Below are 15,472 nucleotides of genomic sequence, written 5' to 3'. Positions count from 1 at the left end.
AACCAGAGACTGAGTGAATCCACTGAGTATTGCATCATGATCGAAGATGATCTTTCATCAGCATTATCTTAAAAGCTTTAGCTGTAAGCAAAACCACACCGATCTCATTGATGCAATCCAGAAGCATCATTCGATCAAACAACAAAACGCATAAGCTTCTGAATCCAGTACATCAAAGCATCATATTTCACAGCTCTTCAGCTTGACCATGCATAATTGTCTGGTGCGGCCCGCAGGTTTGACAGGCTGATGAAATTATGCTTGACAGGTTTGAGAAAACTGTTGAACGCTGTTCTGTAGTGTCAGTGTCAGCATGTCTAAAAAGGAGCATCTCCCCTCATGGACAGATCCTTTATTAATATAACCTAATAATATTCATCATGTCTAATGGACATGATGACTAATTTGAAATGTTCCAGGAAGTGAAGTGTGCAAAGAGGAACTAATAGCCTTTTAAACAGAAGCCTTTATGATGTGAAATCTATTCATTTCTCTCCTCATTAGGTAAATTAGATGTATATGGTCCACTGAACGTGAGTGCTACGGGTCTATGCTTGGATATTAAAAAATAAAGAATGTTGGAGAGAGAAAGGAACACATTTTTGGTTGTTTCAGTTCTCAGTCCCACATTCCTGTAGGACTCAAGGGACACCCCATACACCCCCCCACCCCCCACCCCACCCCCAAGCGGGAAAAATCAATGTGATTCAATGTTTTGCTAAAAATTCTGTCACGTTATTGCTCTTTCCAACTCTCAACAATCTTGTTTAGATGTAAAATTTTTACTTTATAATTTATGTATGTTTATTTTTCAACAGTGAAACACGCATGAGAATAGACAGGAGTGAGAGAGTGGGTGGGTTTGATTAGGACTTAACCCAGATCTGACCCGAATCAGGGTCTCCGTGAGCCAACAGCTCTTACATGTTTTGTAAGTTGCTTAGAATGAGACTGGCACCATTGTTTTCTTCACATTATAATATTGTTTTTATTGTAAAAAATTGTAATTGCTCATAATCTTAATTTATGCAGTATGTTACCCCGTGCTTACCTTTGTGCTAAACATTTAAAACATACTTGCGGGTAAGTTTGACACTTATTATAAAACAACATAAAAGTTAAAGGGTTATTTGTTCACCTAGAAATGAAAATGTTCCCGCTTTTACTCGCCCTTATGTTGTTCCAAACCCATGAGACTTTCTTTCATCTTCAAAACATAAATGAAGATGTTTTAATGAAACCTGAGAGATTTCTGTCCCTCCTCTAAAAGTGTCGTGCAAGCACATTTGAGCTTCAGTGAGGTCAAGTAATTAAGATTCAGCTTCTCTTTAACATATTCGATGAGTTTTATGTATGTGCCTTGATCTTGAAGTTCAAAATTCGATGGTCATAGTTTTTGGTGGATGGACTTTCAATGGAGAGACAGACATTTCTCAGGTTTCATTAAAATAGAATTGTTTTGAAGATGAACCAAAGTCTTGTGGATTTGGAAAGACTCATTACGGGTGAGGAATTCTAACTTCATTCCAAATCTATCTGCTATTAAAACTGCCGTTGTGTATTATGATTATTGTTGGCTTTTTGACATATCGCTTGTGTTCCTCTTTTGTTTGTTGTTTTGGATAAAAGTGACTGCCAAATGCAAACATTTAAATTAGTAATCGATGGCAGAATTTTCATTTTGGGGTTAAATAACCTTTTAAAATGAGAAGCATCTATCCAAAGCAACTTGCAGTACATTAAAGGTATGTGATTTTTATCAGATCATTCATATCCTATAAATATGGTGTATGACAGTACAGCACATGGTAAACATGGTAACATCATGTAGTAAATGTACAGCCTTTGAAGGTTTAATAAGCTTTAATGTTGAGCAGGGTTGGGTCCCCCCAAAAGTCCTAGCACAATTTGAACTCTGAATAGATATCTTTGAGGACGACATCCATGCCAAATGGACTTAAATAGCTCCAATACATGCTCAGAAGTTTCCAATACAAGACCTTGATTAGCTCCTTTAGGTGTGTTTAATTAAAGTTGGATCTCCACTCTGCTGGATTGGAAAACCCTACGCCCATCATATAAAATGTGCTGAAAGAACAGCATGTTTTCTTGAAGTTATTGTGTGCCTCCTGCTCTCGTCACTAAATGTTTCCATTTCAGTCTACTCACAACAGTTCTCTAATCGTTCCCTGGAGATATTTGCAGAGGCACTTAGCAGTCCACAGTTGACAGCAGAATGAATAATGGTCCGGTTATCCAGACATCGTTAATGTTTTAATAATTTTCAAAGACAGATAAGCATATTACACACATGGGCTCCCAGAATGCATTCTGAATATTTTATCCAAATGGCACCTAAGATTCTCTTCTTCCATCTTTCTTTCTGGTTCTCCATATATTTTCTCAACATTTTTAGGTCGGAGCCGGAAACAAGACCACTGTCTGCGGGAAGACTTGTACCCTCTGGTGGAGTCCGAGCCCTGTCCGTGTGAGGAGTTTGTTACTCAACCATATGGTAATTGGTCATCTTGTATCCTATCGGAAACCCCAGCACAAGGATCCCTCCAGGGATGGAGGGGTCGGCGAGAGGCAAGTGACTGCGGGCAGGGATTGCGTTATCGTGCTGTGGTCTGTCTGGACCATGAAGCCTACTTGGTTACCCCAGACCACTGCAGTGAATCAGGTTCGTCTACTCATTTCTATCTACCTTTTTCTCTCTTTCTCTCTCTCTCAGTAAAAGCCAAGTAATTTTTCCTCCTCTGGGAAAGCAAGCAGTCATTAGTCAAATAGGAAGCTGTGGGGTGCCCTGAACTGTCAGTGTAAATTAGATGGAGGTTTCAGCATTGGCACCAGGTGTTTCTGCTAATGTTATTAGAATGATGTTGAATAGCAGGGGCTCAGCCGCTCTGATTGCTCTACATGCTCTTTCGCAGGTCTGGTGGAGGAGATTTGCCACATACCTTGCCCTCTGGACTGCAAGCTGAGCGACTGGTCGCCCTGGTCGGCCTGCAGCGCCTCCTGTGGCAGTGGGCTGAAAATCAGGTCCAAATGGCTACGGGAGAAGCCATTCAACGGCGGGCGGCCATGCCCCAAACTAGACCTGAAGAATCAGGTGAGATATGCGGTCCCAGTTGGGAAATAGTATCTCTGTGGGCTTCCACCACCATATGGTGGAAAATCAGTGAGAAGCGAGTAATGAGAATCGTTAGGCTCTATGATCGCAGGCATCATGATTCAGATAATCGCTCATGTAAACTGTTTCATTTAGGGCCTTTAACACATCCGTTTTTATTGAATGCCTGAAATATCCCCAACAGAATATATATAAGCCTTCTAGAGAAACATTTAGCATTTTCAGCACGGTTAACATTCAGCTCATTACCATTTCATTGGTTAATGCATGCCTCTTCATTAAGTGCAGTTTACCGAATGTACTTCAGCCTCTAAGCTAAAATATGAACAAACACAATCTTTTAAATAGTTCATCTCTTACAGCAAGACAGCACAAAGGTGCTAACAAGTGTCCATGTAAATACTGTTCCCGGTTGCTGTAGATTTGTGCTCTTTGCAGAAAAACATGCCCATTAGTGCAGACTGTCTTTTTGTCTCTCCTCCTTTCACCGTCAGCTAGTTATGACAGTTTGTACAAGTGTGTTAAATGCTGTCTGCCAGACTTTATCTTGCTAGAGCACACATATGGGTCACATATTTTTCGATCTTGGTGATAGAAATGCTTATTTGGTCTTTAAAAATTGTTTGAGTCTGAGTTAGACATCACCGCATCTGAAAAGAAACTAAAGAATAACATAAGCAAGGTACAGGTGATTTATGATTCACAGATGGGTCTTGCTTTAAAGGGAAATCATCTTATAAATGTGCTGCAGAGAACACACTGGTTTCTAGAGGTCAGTATGCAGATGAGGCAGTGTGCGTGAAAAGTATTCAAATGCATTCTTTTGCTGGCCTTTATACAGATGGTTAAGTGTCTACTAACAACTTTTATGGACCCACTGTTTAACAGGACCCAAAACACCCCTTTGCTAAAGGCAGAGTTTGCCTTGGCTAATGCCCCCTCCAATCTTTTGGGGTGGTGAACTCTCACTGCATTTTGCAAACGGCCACTCTGTGGTCATGGCAGAAAGGCTGTGCAGCTGGCGGTTTTTGAAGCGGCCCACACTGCAAAGGTGTGGAGATTGAGATTTTTCATAAGTATAGTAGAAAGGCACCAGCAAAGCCACAGTGGATTTGTGTGTGTGAATGTGTTTGAGAGTGACCCTGAATGAAAACTGTATCGCTTTGAGGATGCCCAATTATAACTCAGAAGACTTAATGTAGTTCTCAGAAGAGTTTGATGGGAAATGTTGGAGTTCATATCGAAATCTCTGAATTTTGAATGCTGTCTGTGGTATCTTGATAAATCTGAGAACATTTATTGGTTTAAATGGTTCTGATTCTGAAATGTTAGAGAAGACATTTTTTTTATTATTCTTTACACTTTCATGAATTTGGCAGAGCATTCAGTATAACATTTCATCAGTTTATGCATTCCTTTTGAATTGAACCCATGACTTTGTTGTTGCAACACAACTCTCCATTTACTCTATATTTCATCTGAATAGTGATAAAATTTAATAGTGTTAAAAATTTAAACCACAAGACTCAGTGAAATGCATGTTTCAACAGCTGCATACAGTACATCACGTCTTTTGCACGCATATATCATCCATCAACACTCAATGTTTACATTAAATGTAATTAAATGACATGGTTTCATGTGTTTTTGTCCTTGTAAAAGAAATTATCTTGTTTTACTCTTTTTAGATGTTTTTAGTTTGTTCTTGATTCAACATTTATTATAATTTTATGTGTCATGCATTTATTTTATTTTCTGATTCCTAGGGATCTTTCTATTTCAAGGGCTGGAGAGTGTAAGTCAGGGAGTATAAGAAAAGGAGAGTGAATGTCTTTGTGTTGAAACTTCTGGTCCAAGAAGAATTGAAAAACCTTATTAGTGGACCTTATGGATCAGATCGACATGCTGATAGCATTCAAATGGGATTCAAGACTGATAAACATTTTCCTAAAAAAATCAGGTTGTGCACCTTTCAATTTCAGTATTGTCACATCAAATGCATTCTTTTGCAGCAGATCAGATCACATGTCTGGAGTTGGCTTTGATGTCGTTTTCTCTTTAGGTAAATTGATTGGAGTGGGACTAGGTAAAAAAAAAAAAAAAAAAACTTTGTTAACATGGCGTGTTCCCTGTGAGCTTTGGCTTGTTATGTGTCTTTGATAACCTATCTCTAGCTGTTTGGCCTCTACCTTTAACAAGCAATCCTCACTTTTTCCCCAGTGCAGCTTTCTGCCGTGAGTCAAAGAGCAGGGCAGCACTCTGCATTCATTGATTATTTAGACTTTCAGGCATTACAGGCTTGGAGAGGCCTGTCACAATCACTGAAGTTCCAGCTCCTTTTTGGACTAGTAAACAGCTGACCATGTTCTAGAACAGAGCTGTCTTTCCACCACTTATCTATCGATCAGCTGTCTGAGATGTTTGCCTTATAAGGACATAACACGGAAGTAGGGCTGCATCGCTTTCATCCCGTCGCTCACAGCTGTGAGTGAGAACCCAATGCTCTAGCCTTCTCTCATTTCCTTTCTCCTTCCTGAAAGGACAACTTATTTAAGCAGTAGTACAGCTTACCACGCGTCAATCAAGGCCATGCAGTGTTCCATCTAATTATGCCGATAAATGCTGATGATGCTAACCGTCTTTGCCCTGTGACTGTCTGCAGTCAGCGGCGCCGATGGGAGGCGGGATGATGCGCGACCTTCTCCAGCTGTTTTCTGTTGCACCATTGCCCACTGTGAGTCACTCAACAGTGATGAGATTGATATTCTTATCTCACCTCCTCATGCTGTACAGATGATCAGCCACTGTGACGGGAGTGGGAGGAGGTTGTGCGTGAGGGGATGTCATTCCTACGCTGTGTCTTACTACTGATCTAAAAATTTAAATGTATGGGAACTGGTCACATTAGTCCCACACGCTCCTGATTCTTGATAACCACCTTAAAAAAAAAGAATTTGATTGGTTTAGCAAATGTTTTATAGGGATGTCACCATGTGTTTACTCACATGTCACTCATTATTTTCATGCAAAATAAAAGGAGTTATTTAGCAGAATGTACAGGCTGCTCTTTTCCAAATAATGAAAGTAGATGTACTTTTGAACATAAGCTCATTGAAGGAAAGATAAAAGGATGGATGTTCACTTAACAAATTTATTGTAGAGCATCACATTATGTGGCAAAAGAAGCCTGACTGGGAGCCTTAGTACTCAAACAATCTCTGTTTAGTCATTGACTGACAATGGCAGACTGAATTTCTAGTGACATGTAATTTTCTGGCTCTCACTTTAATGTGTATCAAATGGTGATGTTTCTATCAGTTGCAACAGATGTAGTTCTCCTCGGGGCTGTTGCAGTCTCCACGGCAGTTTGAAGTCTGTTTTACCCGCAGTGGAGGGCTTTCTGCTAGATTCGCTGTGTAAAGAACATTCTTCTAGCCCACCTCCAGAGCTGGGTACCGTATGGTGGCCATCATGTGCACTGAGGCAGACTGTTCTGCTGATGAGATGAGCCTATGTTCACAAGGCTTGCATAATTTAACAACCTCTGTAAATCTGTGCTTAGAAACCAATCTCCCTATAAAACATATCTGCCTCTCCCACAGCTTCTGAATGAAGCACGGCTTTAGTTCAGAACTAGACTTTTAGAAACCATCTTGTCATGCTTTTTTATGATGTGAGTGCTCTGCAAGGTTATATGCACGACATCGTGGGGAAATATGATGAAAGTCTGTTGTTAAACCTCACAAGACATTATACTTCTGTGCATACAGATTTTTATCATATTACAGCATGTTACAATTATAATTAGATTAGTTTACAAAGCTACCTATTATTGGAAACATGTTGCATTGCTTAATACAGGTTCTTAATACTATTGCTTATGCAGATAATTATCTGTGTGTCCTGTGTTTTCCTTCTCTTCTATTTACAAAATAAATAGTAGTAAAATTATTAGTTAGTTCATGTTCATTCACAGTGCATTAACTAATGTTAACAAGCACAACTTTTGATTTTATTAATGCATTAGAAAAATGTTGAAATTAACATTAACTAAGATAAATAATGATAGAAGTATTGTTAATTCTTAGCTTATGTTAACTATAGCAATTAACTAACATTGTCTATTTAACCTTATTGTAAAGTGTAACCAAATATGCTTATGCTTAAATATGTATTTCATTGTATTTAATAAACTCATTTTTATTTTTTGGAAAATGAATACTACATTTACCAGAATTTAATGAAAGAGAGAGAGAAAAAAAAAATACAAACAGCCTTTGTAAAGAGCCTTTAAAACAAAAATTCTGAATGGTAGTGTAATTATTTAATATTAGTATATTATATATATTATTATGTGGTGGACATTTATTGATACTGTTAAATTCAGAGTTAAATCTTGTTTTGATAGCTTGTTTTTATCTTTGTTTTTTTTTTTTTTTTTTTTTTTTTGATTGGGGGTTCATATAAAGGAAGGCTCTTGAGACTGACCGGTTAAAAATGTATGACATTTTCTTTTGTTAACTGGAAACAAGACTGGAAATAAGCAGATGAAAGCTGCTCTCCCCCTCACTGTCGCCTCCATAATTGGCTCAGAGTTCAGCCACTTACAGATGATGATATGTGTCACAGTTTTCAAGTGCATTTCGGGCAAAATATGTTGCTGCTTGCTGCTTATGGCCATAACTGCATTGCTCTGCCCCCATGCTGAAACAATCACAGCTTCCTTTATTGAATACAACAAAAATCAATAAGTTTTTCTTCTTGGTCGTGTGTATATCTGGCATTTCCAACTGTGGGAAAATGTACTGCATTTGTGCCGAATGACTAGGCGAAAGAGATGTTATGCTTTGGTACTCCCTGTCAAATTGTTGACTTGGAGGTTTGTTTAGCAGAGAGGTCTTTGGAGATTGATGTTTTGATTTGGGCAAAAGCTGCTTCACTTCATTAATGAGTGGCCCACAGCGTTTCTCAGCATCCCTCACACACTCACTCAAAAGTGTTTGATGCCAGAGGAGCTGTGATTTATCTATGAGCTTGAATTGCATTTAGACTCATTTAGAATCAGAGAACCTTTCAACAAGAGGAGGCGCAAAAGGGTGAGAGATTCCTTGCTCGCAGTGACAATGCTAGCATTAGATTATCAAATATTTATTTTTTCGCCACACAACCATGGCAGGTGGAATTTGTTTCTGTGATATTTCACATTAAGGAGCTTTATAATATTTGTAGAGAGGGTTTAGCTTGCATTCCCTTCGTCTTAGCAGCACTGTAAAAGTAATCCAAGCAACTTCAAAGTCCTCTGAAGCAGTTTGATCAGTTTGGTGTGATGCACTCAGTAAAACTTAAGTAGTTATTCGCTCTTAAATCAAATATAATTATTAACCAACTCATGTATACAGAACCAAAATTCAAATGCAATGGCATCAATCTTCCAGACGTTAAATCACACAACCTGGGCGGAATTATTTCACATGGTTTAGAATGGTGTAAATTGAAAAAAAAATGAAAATATTTGCAAACAATCCATTAATAGACACCAAAAAGCATTCCAATCTACAGCACACGTGATTGAAACCTCGTAGTGGCAGGTGGAGAAGATGAGTAGTCTGTTGACAGCCTGCTAACTTTTAACTTCAGTTAAAAGTTGTAAAAACCCATGTGGTTGGTGTTCGCACTCTTGTTCCTCCTCTGATAATCTGCTGTATCACACAGTCGTTCTGAATATGCATATTGTTTGGTCCCCGGTGATGTGGTGCTCAATTTGCTCTTGGAGTCTTTCCAGCTTTGTGAAAGTCCTCCTGCAGTCCAGATGGCCTGGAGCATTTAGCTATGATACAAAGGTTAGCCATCACTTTTATCAACTAATTAGAATAACGAAATGAGAACTGTGTGATGATATAAATAATAAATGGTCACTTGTCATCTGATAGCTATGGAATTCCCCTGTTGGGAAAAAAGGTCAGAAATGTAACTCTTGAGTGTTAATCCAATGAAAGCTCTTGGTATTTAAATGAAAAGCTGCGTAGTGTTTGAATTTGCAATCAATGGAGGACTAATATAGAGAGTGTGTGTGTGTGTGTGTGTGTGTGTGTGTGTGTGTGTGTGTGTGTGTGTGTGTGTGTGTGTGTGTGTGTGTGTGTGTGTGTGAGAGAGAGAGTATTTTAAATTATCAAATTAGTAGTAAAATTGTACGTTTATAAAAAACTCCTCCACAGTTTTAGAGAATTTATTGCATTGACAACGGGAAAGAATTGAGATGCTGGTTGTGAATAATCTGCCACACTGAAATGATTCCTGTCAAGACAATTTTGTCTTTATCTGATCATTCAGTAGAGTTTAAAGGAATCGTTCATCATTACTCACCCTCATTTAGTTACAGACTCTTATGACTAAAAGATTACATGATTATGGATCATGTGGAGATTTATTTAAATAAGTGCCTGCCAGATGATCATGGCATTTCCTCATTCTACTTAAGCATATTAAAGAGTTTTTCATTTCCAAGTCCTGTCATTGACTGCCTGCTGGGGGGGGTTCTTGCCATCTGCCATTACTCTCAAGTCTCTCACGCTTCTACAAGAATCATTGAAAAAAATGGACTTTAAAATGAGTAAATATTGGTGCATTGGTAAAAAGTTTTCTCGGATATTTATTTTATTGGCAGCTGTCAACTAAAATCACATACAGTCTTGGGTTGTGCTAAAACATTGTTTTAGAGCTTCAGTAGCCCCTTCTCCACTGTTGGGCCAGTGCAAGCCAGTAAGTCAAACGGGCTTTGTTAAATTTTTAAATCCAAAAGAATCAATGTGATACAAGTGATACACTGATAATAATTAATTAATTTATCAGGATTGAAAATTTGTCACACAGAAATAAAGTGTTATGAACATAGCCTGCTTATTCTGTTTCTGTTAGCCTACACATCACAAATAGAAAGAATGATCATTTCTTTATTTTTATAAAAGCTTTTATGCAAACTGCTTTTAGCATTTTTATGATAGGCTACGCGGAACTAAACTCTCGAGACGAGGCTTATAACAGATAAAATATGTTACTAAATATATATATACGGTTTGTTATAGAGAATAAGAAGCTGACATCTGATTTCTTCAAGTGGTTGCATTTACCATGTTTATTATGGTAAAGTTAATGCCTAGCGTGTATAGTCTTTTGCATCACTTCTAAATATTTCTGCCTTGTATGATGATTATAATCCACATCGGATCAAGTTATTTCAAACACTCACTTCTGACTGAAAGGGAATTTTGAGCTCAACTCATTCTGGTGATATAGCTGTTAGCTTTCTGAAATTATCCGAGGTGCTGATGTGCTCCAGGCATGGATAAACTCTGCCTTTGTTCATAACCACTCCTTTAGCCCCAACTGGCCCACTTTGGCCCAAGGTCAGGTCAAAAAACCTGAGCTGTTGGCCCTGAGGAAGACCATGCACTAGCATGCCCTCTTTTGGTCTGACAGTGGAAACACTGGCAGTGTGAGCACACTAGGTCCACCCTTTAGGTCACAGCTACTTCCTGAAATCTCATCCTTTTATTATGTCTATTATGTTTTTACCTTATATCAGCACTTTAATATCAGAAGATCATCTTAAGTATATTAGAAACCATCACCGTGGTAGCATTTATCTACTTGTGTTTCAGTGTACCCCGATTGTTTTGTCTGATTCCAGGGGCCAGGAGACAGTAATGGCCCAATCTGTTTAACCCTTGTGCGGTCTTCGGTCATTTCTGACCGGAATATTTTACGTTTTGAAATGTTAAAAATCACAGCTTCATCGGAATGATATGAAAAAATAAAAAAAATAGTAACACTCAGGGTCTTCGGTCAAAAATGACCGTCCATAGGAAATGAATGGGAAATAGACAAAAATACAACAATTCAGAGAATATTTGTGTACACAATCTACAAATCGATCACAAAACTGAAAAAAAGTGCACAGCAGTGAAGGGATGACACTATAAAACATCAAGAGTGTGATATTGACACATCCAATCACACACAGATGCACACACACACACACAAACACACACACACACACACACACACATACTTACACATAGACACCTATGAACTACTGTGTCTGTAACACAGAGCAAAGTTTTGAGAATGTGAAATCCATTCAATAATTCAGTCATAATGCAGAGAAAATCTAACAGCAGTGAAGGTATGACACTCTAAATAATCACATACACACACACACGCGCGCGCACACACCTATGACCTGCTGTCTGTAAAACAGCGATGAGAAGCAAGCGCTGCCTCTTGGGTTTGTCAGTGCACTTAGAAACTCAGACTTGGTCCGTTGCACCATTCTGAGGATTCTTATTTTTTATTTTTTTGCAGGAGCTCTGTGCCACTGAACAATATGTTCAGGTTTGATTGCAATCATAATGCAAAAACTTTAATGCAAATAATGCATGAAATCATTATTTATAACAGAAGAAATATAAAAAAATATACAAAAAGTACTCTTTAGAATGTATTAATATATATTCAAGTCCACTACTTAATATGAGTAAGCAATTATGTCTAAAAACAATAAGGGAATTCACAAGCCTCTCTATAGATTCCTATACTGGTAATAAGTGGTTGCACCATGCACTTACATGTTTTTCTTTCTTTGCTCTGACCAGGTGGCGCTAAAAAATCTTCAAAAAAAATTTATTTGAAAGGCCTAGTCTCTGGTTTAATCTGAAATACAACATTAATTCGAAAACAATTTAGAAAAATTAGAAAAAAAAATTATGTACTATTTTCTATGAGAAAAATTGTTCATAATTATTGCATAAATATGAATTAATACCTTAAAATTTTCTCAAAATACAAAAGAAAAAAGAAAAAAATATTATTGAATAAAAATATATTCCACTGATTTTACTGGGGGGCAAAAAAGTTACATTTTAGGTGTCCGGTCACTTATGACCGTGAAGACCCTGAGTGTGACTCCCAAATGAGGGCCGCACAATTAAAGTTTCAGTCAGGCTGTGACACTTAAAGAGATTTATAGAGTCAAGAGTTGCCTGCTAGGCTTACCATTGCCATCTCTGCTGCTTGTGTAAACGCTGCTCTCGTGTTAGGGCTCTGTGTGTTGAATGGAGGTGTGCATATATTACATGCACTGTGGATGGCCTCAGTGTTTGCTTTGTGCTCTTTTAGTATTGCTTTGACCCATTATGCACAGCAATTATAGCTCTCTTTTATAAGTATCTTGTTGTTAGTCAGAATATGCTGTATGAATAATATGATATCAGGACTTGCAGAATACAATATCTTACAGTACTACATTAAAATATATATGCTGTCTGTACATTCTATAAAATATTTTTTTAAAAGAATAATATTGTTTAAATATAAAAGTTTTTCATTTTTGTATATCAAAATATAACTTAATATGAAAACTCTTGTAAGTGTATATACTTGAAAGTGTATTTCATGTTTACAGTGGCCTGAAACAACATTTTTACACTTGAAAAAAATTATGTTTTTGCATTAGATAAAAAATATCAAACTAAGAGTAGTCTACAAAATCAAATGTTCCTTTTCTCAAAAATATATTTTGCCTTTCTGAATCATTTTTGGTCATTGATTGGTCTTGAGGTTATCTGATTATAAATTTCACACAGGTGTCCTAGCAGAATAACCACTAATATCATTTATCACATAAACTATGCAAGTGTCCCAGTATATTTAATGTAATTTTAAACAGTATGTTAACTTTTAAGTTCAAAAACTTTAAAGTTTTAAGTTTTGGTCAGCTTTCCTCTAGTGTAAAACACTAATTATTTTCTAGGCTTTTGAATATTTATGCAATTTAGAAAGTTAATTACATTTTCAATCTAGCAGCTTGCCGTGGTCATTACTGTATTCATCTTCATCCTTCATAATTACACACACACACAAAGCCAGAAAATCTGCATTAAATTTCTTCTATACTTTTAAAATCTGTTGAAGGGAGCTTCTTAGTTAATCCAGACAGCAACAGGCTATTGCACAGGAGAAGTTAAAGCTCAAAACTAATATATATATCATTTCTCTTCTTTCTCCTTTGCCTGTCATGCACTGCTAATACGGACATCTTCAAAGGCTCAGGTCAGTGCCTCATTCTGTGTTTCTCCTGTGCATCTGTTAACCCCGCTGTCCCGCTGGCCTCCGTGGCCCCAGCCCTCCTCTGAATAAGAGGAGCACTAGTGTATTTTGATCACGGGCCGACTGAGATTTGAATTAGTATGAAGTACGTTTTCATGTCATCTGTGGCCCTTCGACTGACATTTGAGAAGGATCAGGGGACTTCATTATCCGGCCCAGAGTACCTACATCCTTCAAGAGGTCACAGGAGCTGACCTGTGAGCAGCATGGCTGGTTTATTTTTCTTCATATATTACCTCCGCTTGAGAGCTAGGCAGTGAAAGTTGCTTTAAATGGGTATAGAATCCTATGTTTGTGCTATTTAAAGAACAGACGGGGACCGTTCTTTAATATGCCATAACCAAATGCTGCTTTTGAATAGTAAAAGTCAGATGGCAGGTTGAATATTTATTGTAGCCTCATAGGAAAAACTGTCAAGCACTGTAAAACTGACTTTCCCCATTAAGGGCTTTTAAATCAAATTGAGTACTTCTGCATTAATGATTGTTTCTTAACGTGGCAATTTCATTTTTTTGATATTGTCATGTTTTAGAGCTTGGTATTTGTCTATGTTAATGAAATTTCCCTTTTTTTAATGCTTCAGTAGGTTCATTGACAATTCCATTCATCATCTTTTCACTCACTTCTCACATCGTCTTAACACTTGTTTGAGTATTGTAATTGGTAATTCAATGACACTCACTAAAGAAGATGAGAGGAGGAGAGACTAGAGGAGACAAGAGGAGAGCGCTGATGGGGCTTTAGCAGCTACAGGGCCAGATGGGATATTTTGAGAGCATGTCTTAGGGTCTGTATATCCCCTTGTGGAGGAAGCTATAATGTTCACTGTATTTTCATAAGCCACTTTCTTACAAGGTTTGTTGGTTTGATTGCCAAGTATTTCGTAACTGCAGTGTTTGGCTTCTGGACTCATTCATGAATGAAATCGTGTCTAGTGAAGTTAAGAAGCAGGAGAATACCCTACATGCATCACATCAAAAAGCCTGCTGGAAATCTCTGGCCATTGACCAGCCACACAAAACTGAGTATAATCAGAGCAGGCACACATCTGACACAAACCAAAAGAGTGCTGTAAGAAACTGACTAAGGACAGTAACACATGATGTTCGTCAACAGTTTTCTTCTGTAATGTGACATATAAAACAGAAACAGAATATGCAATGAGTATCATGTTTTCGGGGCTTGATTTTGTTGATCAGAAATTAGCCAGAAATTAGTTTTTCCTCCTAAAAACACAGGGCACCCGCTTTTGAGGAGTCTTTTTGTCCATGAAGGATCAAGGTCAGGATATTTGGCTACTGGATTAATGCTAATTCAACCAGTTGGCGCTTTATTAGCAGCAGTTTTGCATTTGTCTCATTTCTGCAATCTTAGTTTCTTCTGTAGCAATATATGTTAACCAAAATCCATAATTGTGAGCCCATACATATTGATCAATATGTGTTATACGTATGTTCATCCTCTGTGTTGCATGGCATTCCATTGTAAAATGAGTAGAGATGGATTGGCTGTACAAATCAGAGGGACAATGAGATTAAATGAAGACGTTATAAAAAGAAGAAAAGTTTAGATTCGAATACAACTGCTAACAATAATTTAAGAATTAAAAATAGAAAGCTGCAAAAATAACAGATGATATCCAGTAATCAAACAACACAGTTACAGGGAACTACTCTTACTGCCAGTAAGACTGATTATATACATTTTTTTTTTTTTTTTTTTTTTTTGATGTTTCAAAAAAATGATGTTTTTTCTGAAAAAAGTGGCTAAAGTTCTTACAAGAGAACCATTAAACAGACTTTATCTCTGTCTCTGACTAACTTCTCATCATTGGAAAAGAGATTGCAAAAGTTCTTGAATGCATTTCTTGTTAGACTTTTTGAATATGCTCAAGCTTTTCTGGTTCATGTTAACCATCCTAAAGCTTAAGATAAGTCATGCAAGCTTCAGTATCACATTATATTTAAATGGATTTTGTTGTAATCAGTTCTTTATTGCTGTCTCTGTGTGTCTGCAGGTGTATGAGGCTGTGCCCTGTCGCAGTGAGTGCGGTCAGTACGAGTGGGTAACAGACCCCTGGTCAGTCTGCACTATCAACACAGTGGACGAGCTGCCAGCCTGTGGTGAGGGTGTCCAAAGCCGCAAGATTCGGTAAGCAAGGACAGGATCTCACAG

At 37.7% G+C, this 15,472-nt stretch overlaps 1 protein-coding gene across 2 annotated transcripts in view; it reads left to right on the top strand.

The window, feature by feature from the left end:
- Positions 1-15,472, top strand: part of LOC113076735 (thrombospondin type-1 domain-containing protein 7B-like) — a 181,116-nt gene that overhangs the window by 140,982 nt on the left and 24,662 nt on the right. Inside the window, exons 15-18 of one of the 2 annotated variants that reach the window (XM_026249425.1) lie at positions 2,417-2,683; positions 2,934-3,112; positions 13,235-13,240; positions 15,315-15,448. In XM_026249425.1, the coding sequence (XP_026105210.1) occupies positions 2,417-2,683; positions 2,934-3,112; positions 13,235-13,240; positions 15,315-15,448 (586 nt within the window). The remainder of the gene's footprint in view (positions 1-2,416; positions 2,684-2,933; positions 3,113-13,234; positions 13,241-15,314; positions 15,449-15,472) is intronic. The other variant, XM_026249426.1, reaches the window with a different exon arrangement.

This window comes from Carassius auratus, unplaced genomic scaffold (assembly GCF_003368295.1).
Source record: "Carassius auratus strain Wakin unplaced genomic scaffold, ASM336829v1 scaf_tig00021055, whole genome shotgun sequence".
In the NCBI taxonomy this organism is placed as follows: domain Eukaryota; kingdom Metazoa; phylum Chordata; class Actinopteri; order Cypriniformes; family Cyprinidae; genus Carassius; species Carassius auratus.
The sequence above is the reverse complement of the archived record's forward strand: the minus strand, read 5'-3'. Positions and strand labels throughout refer to the sequence as shown.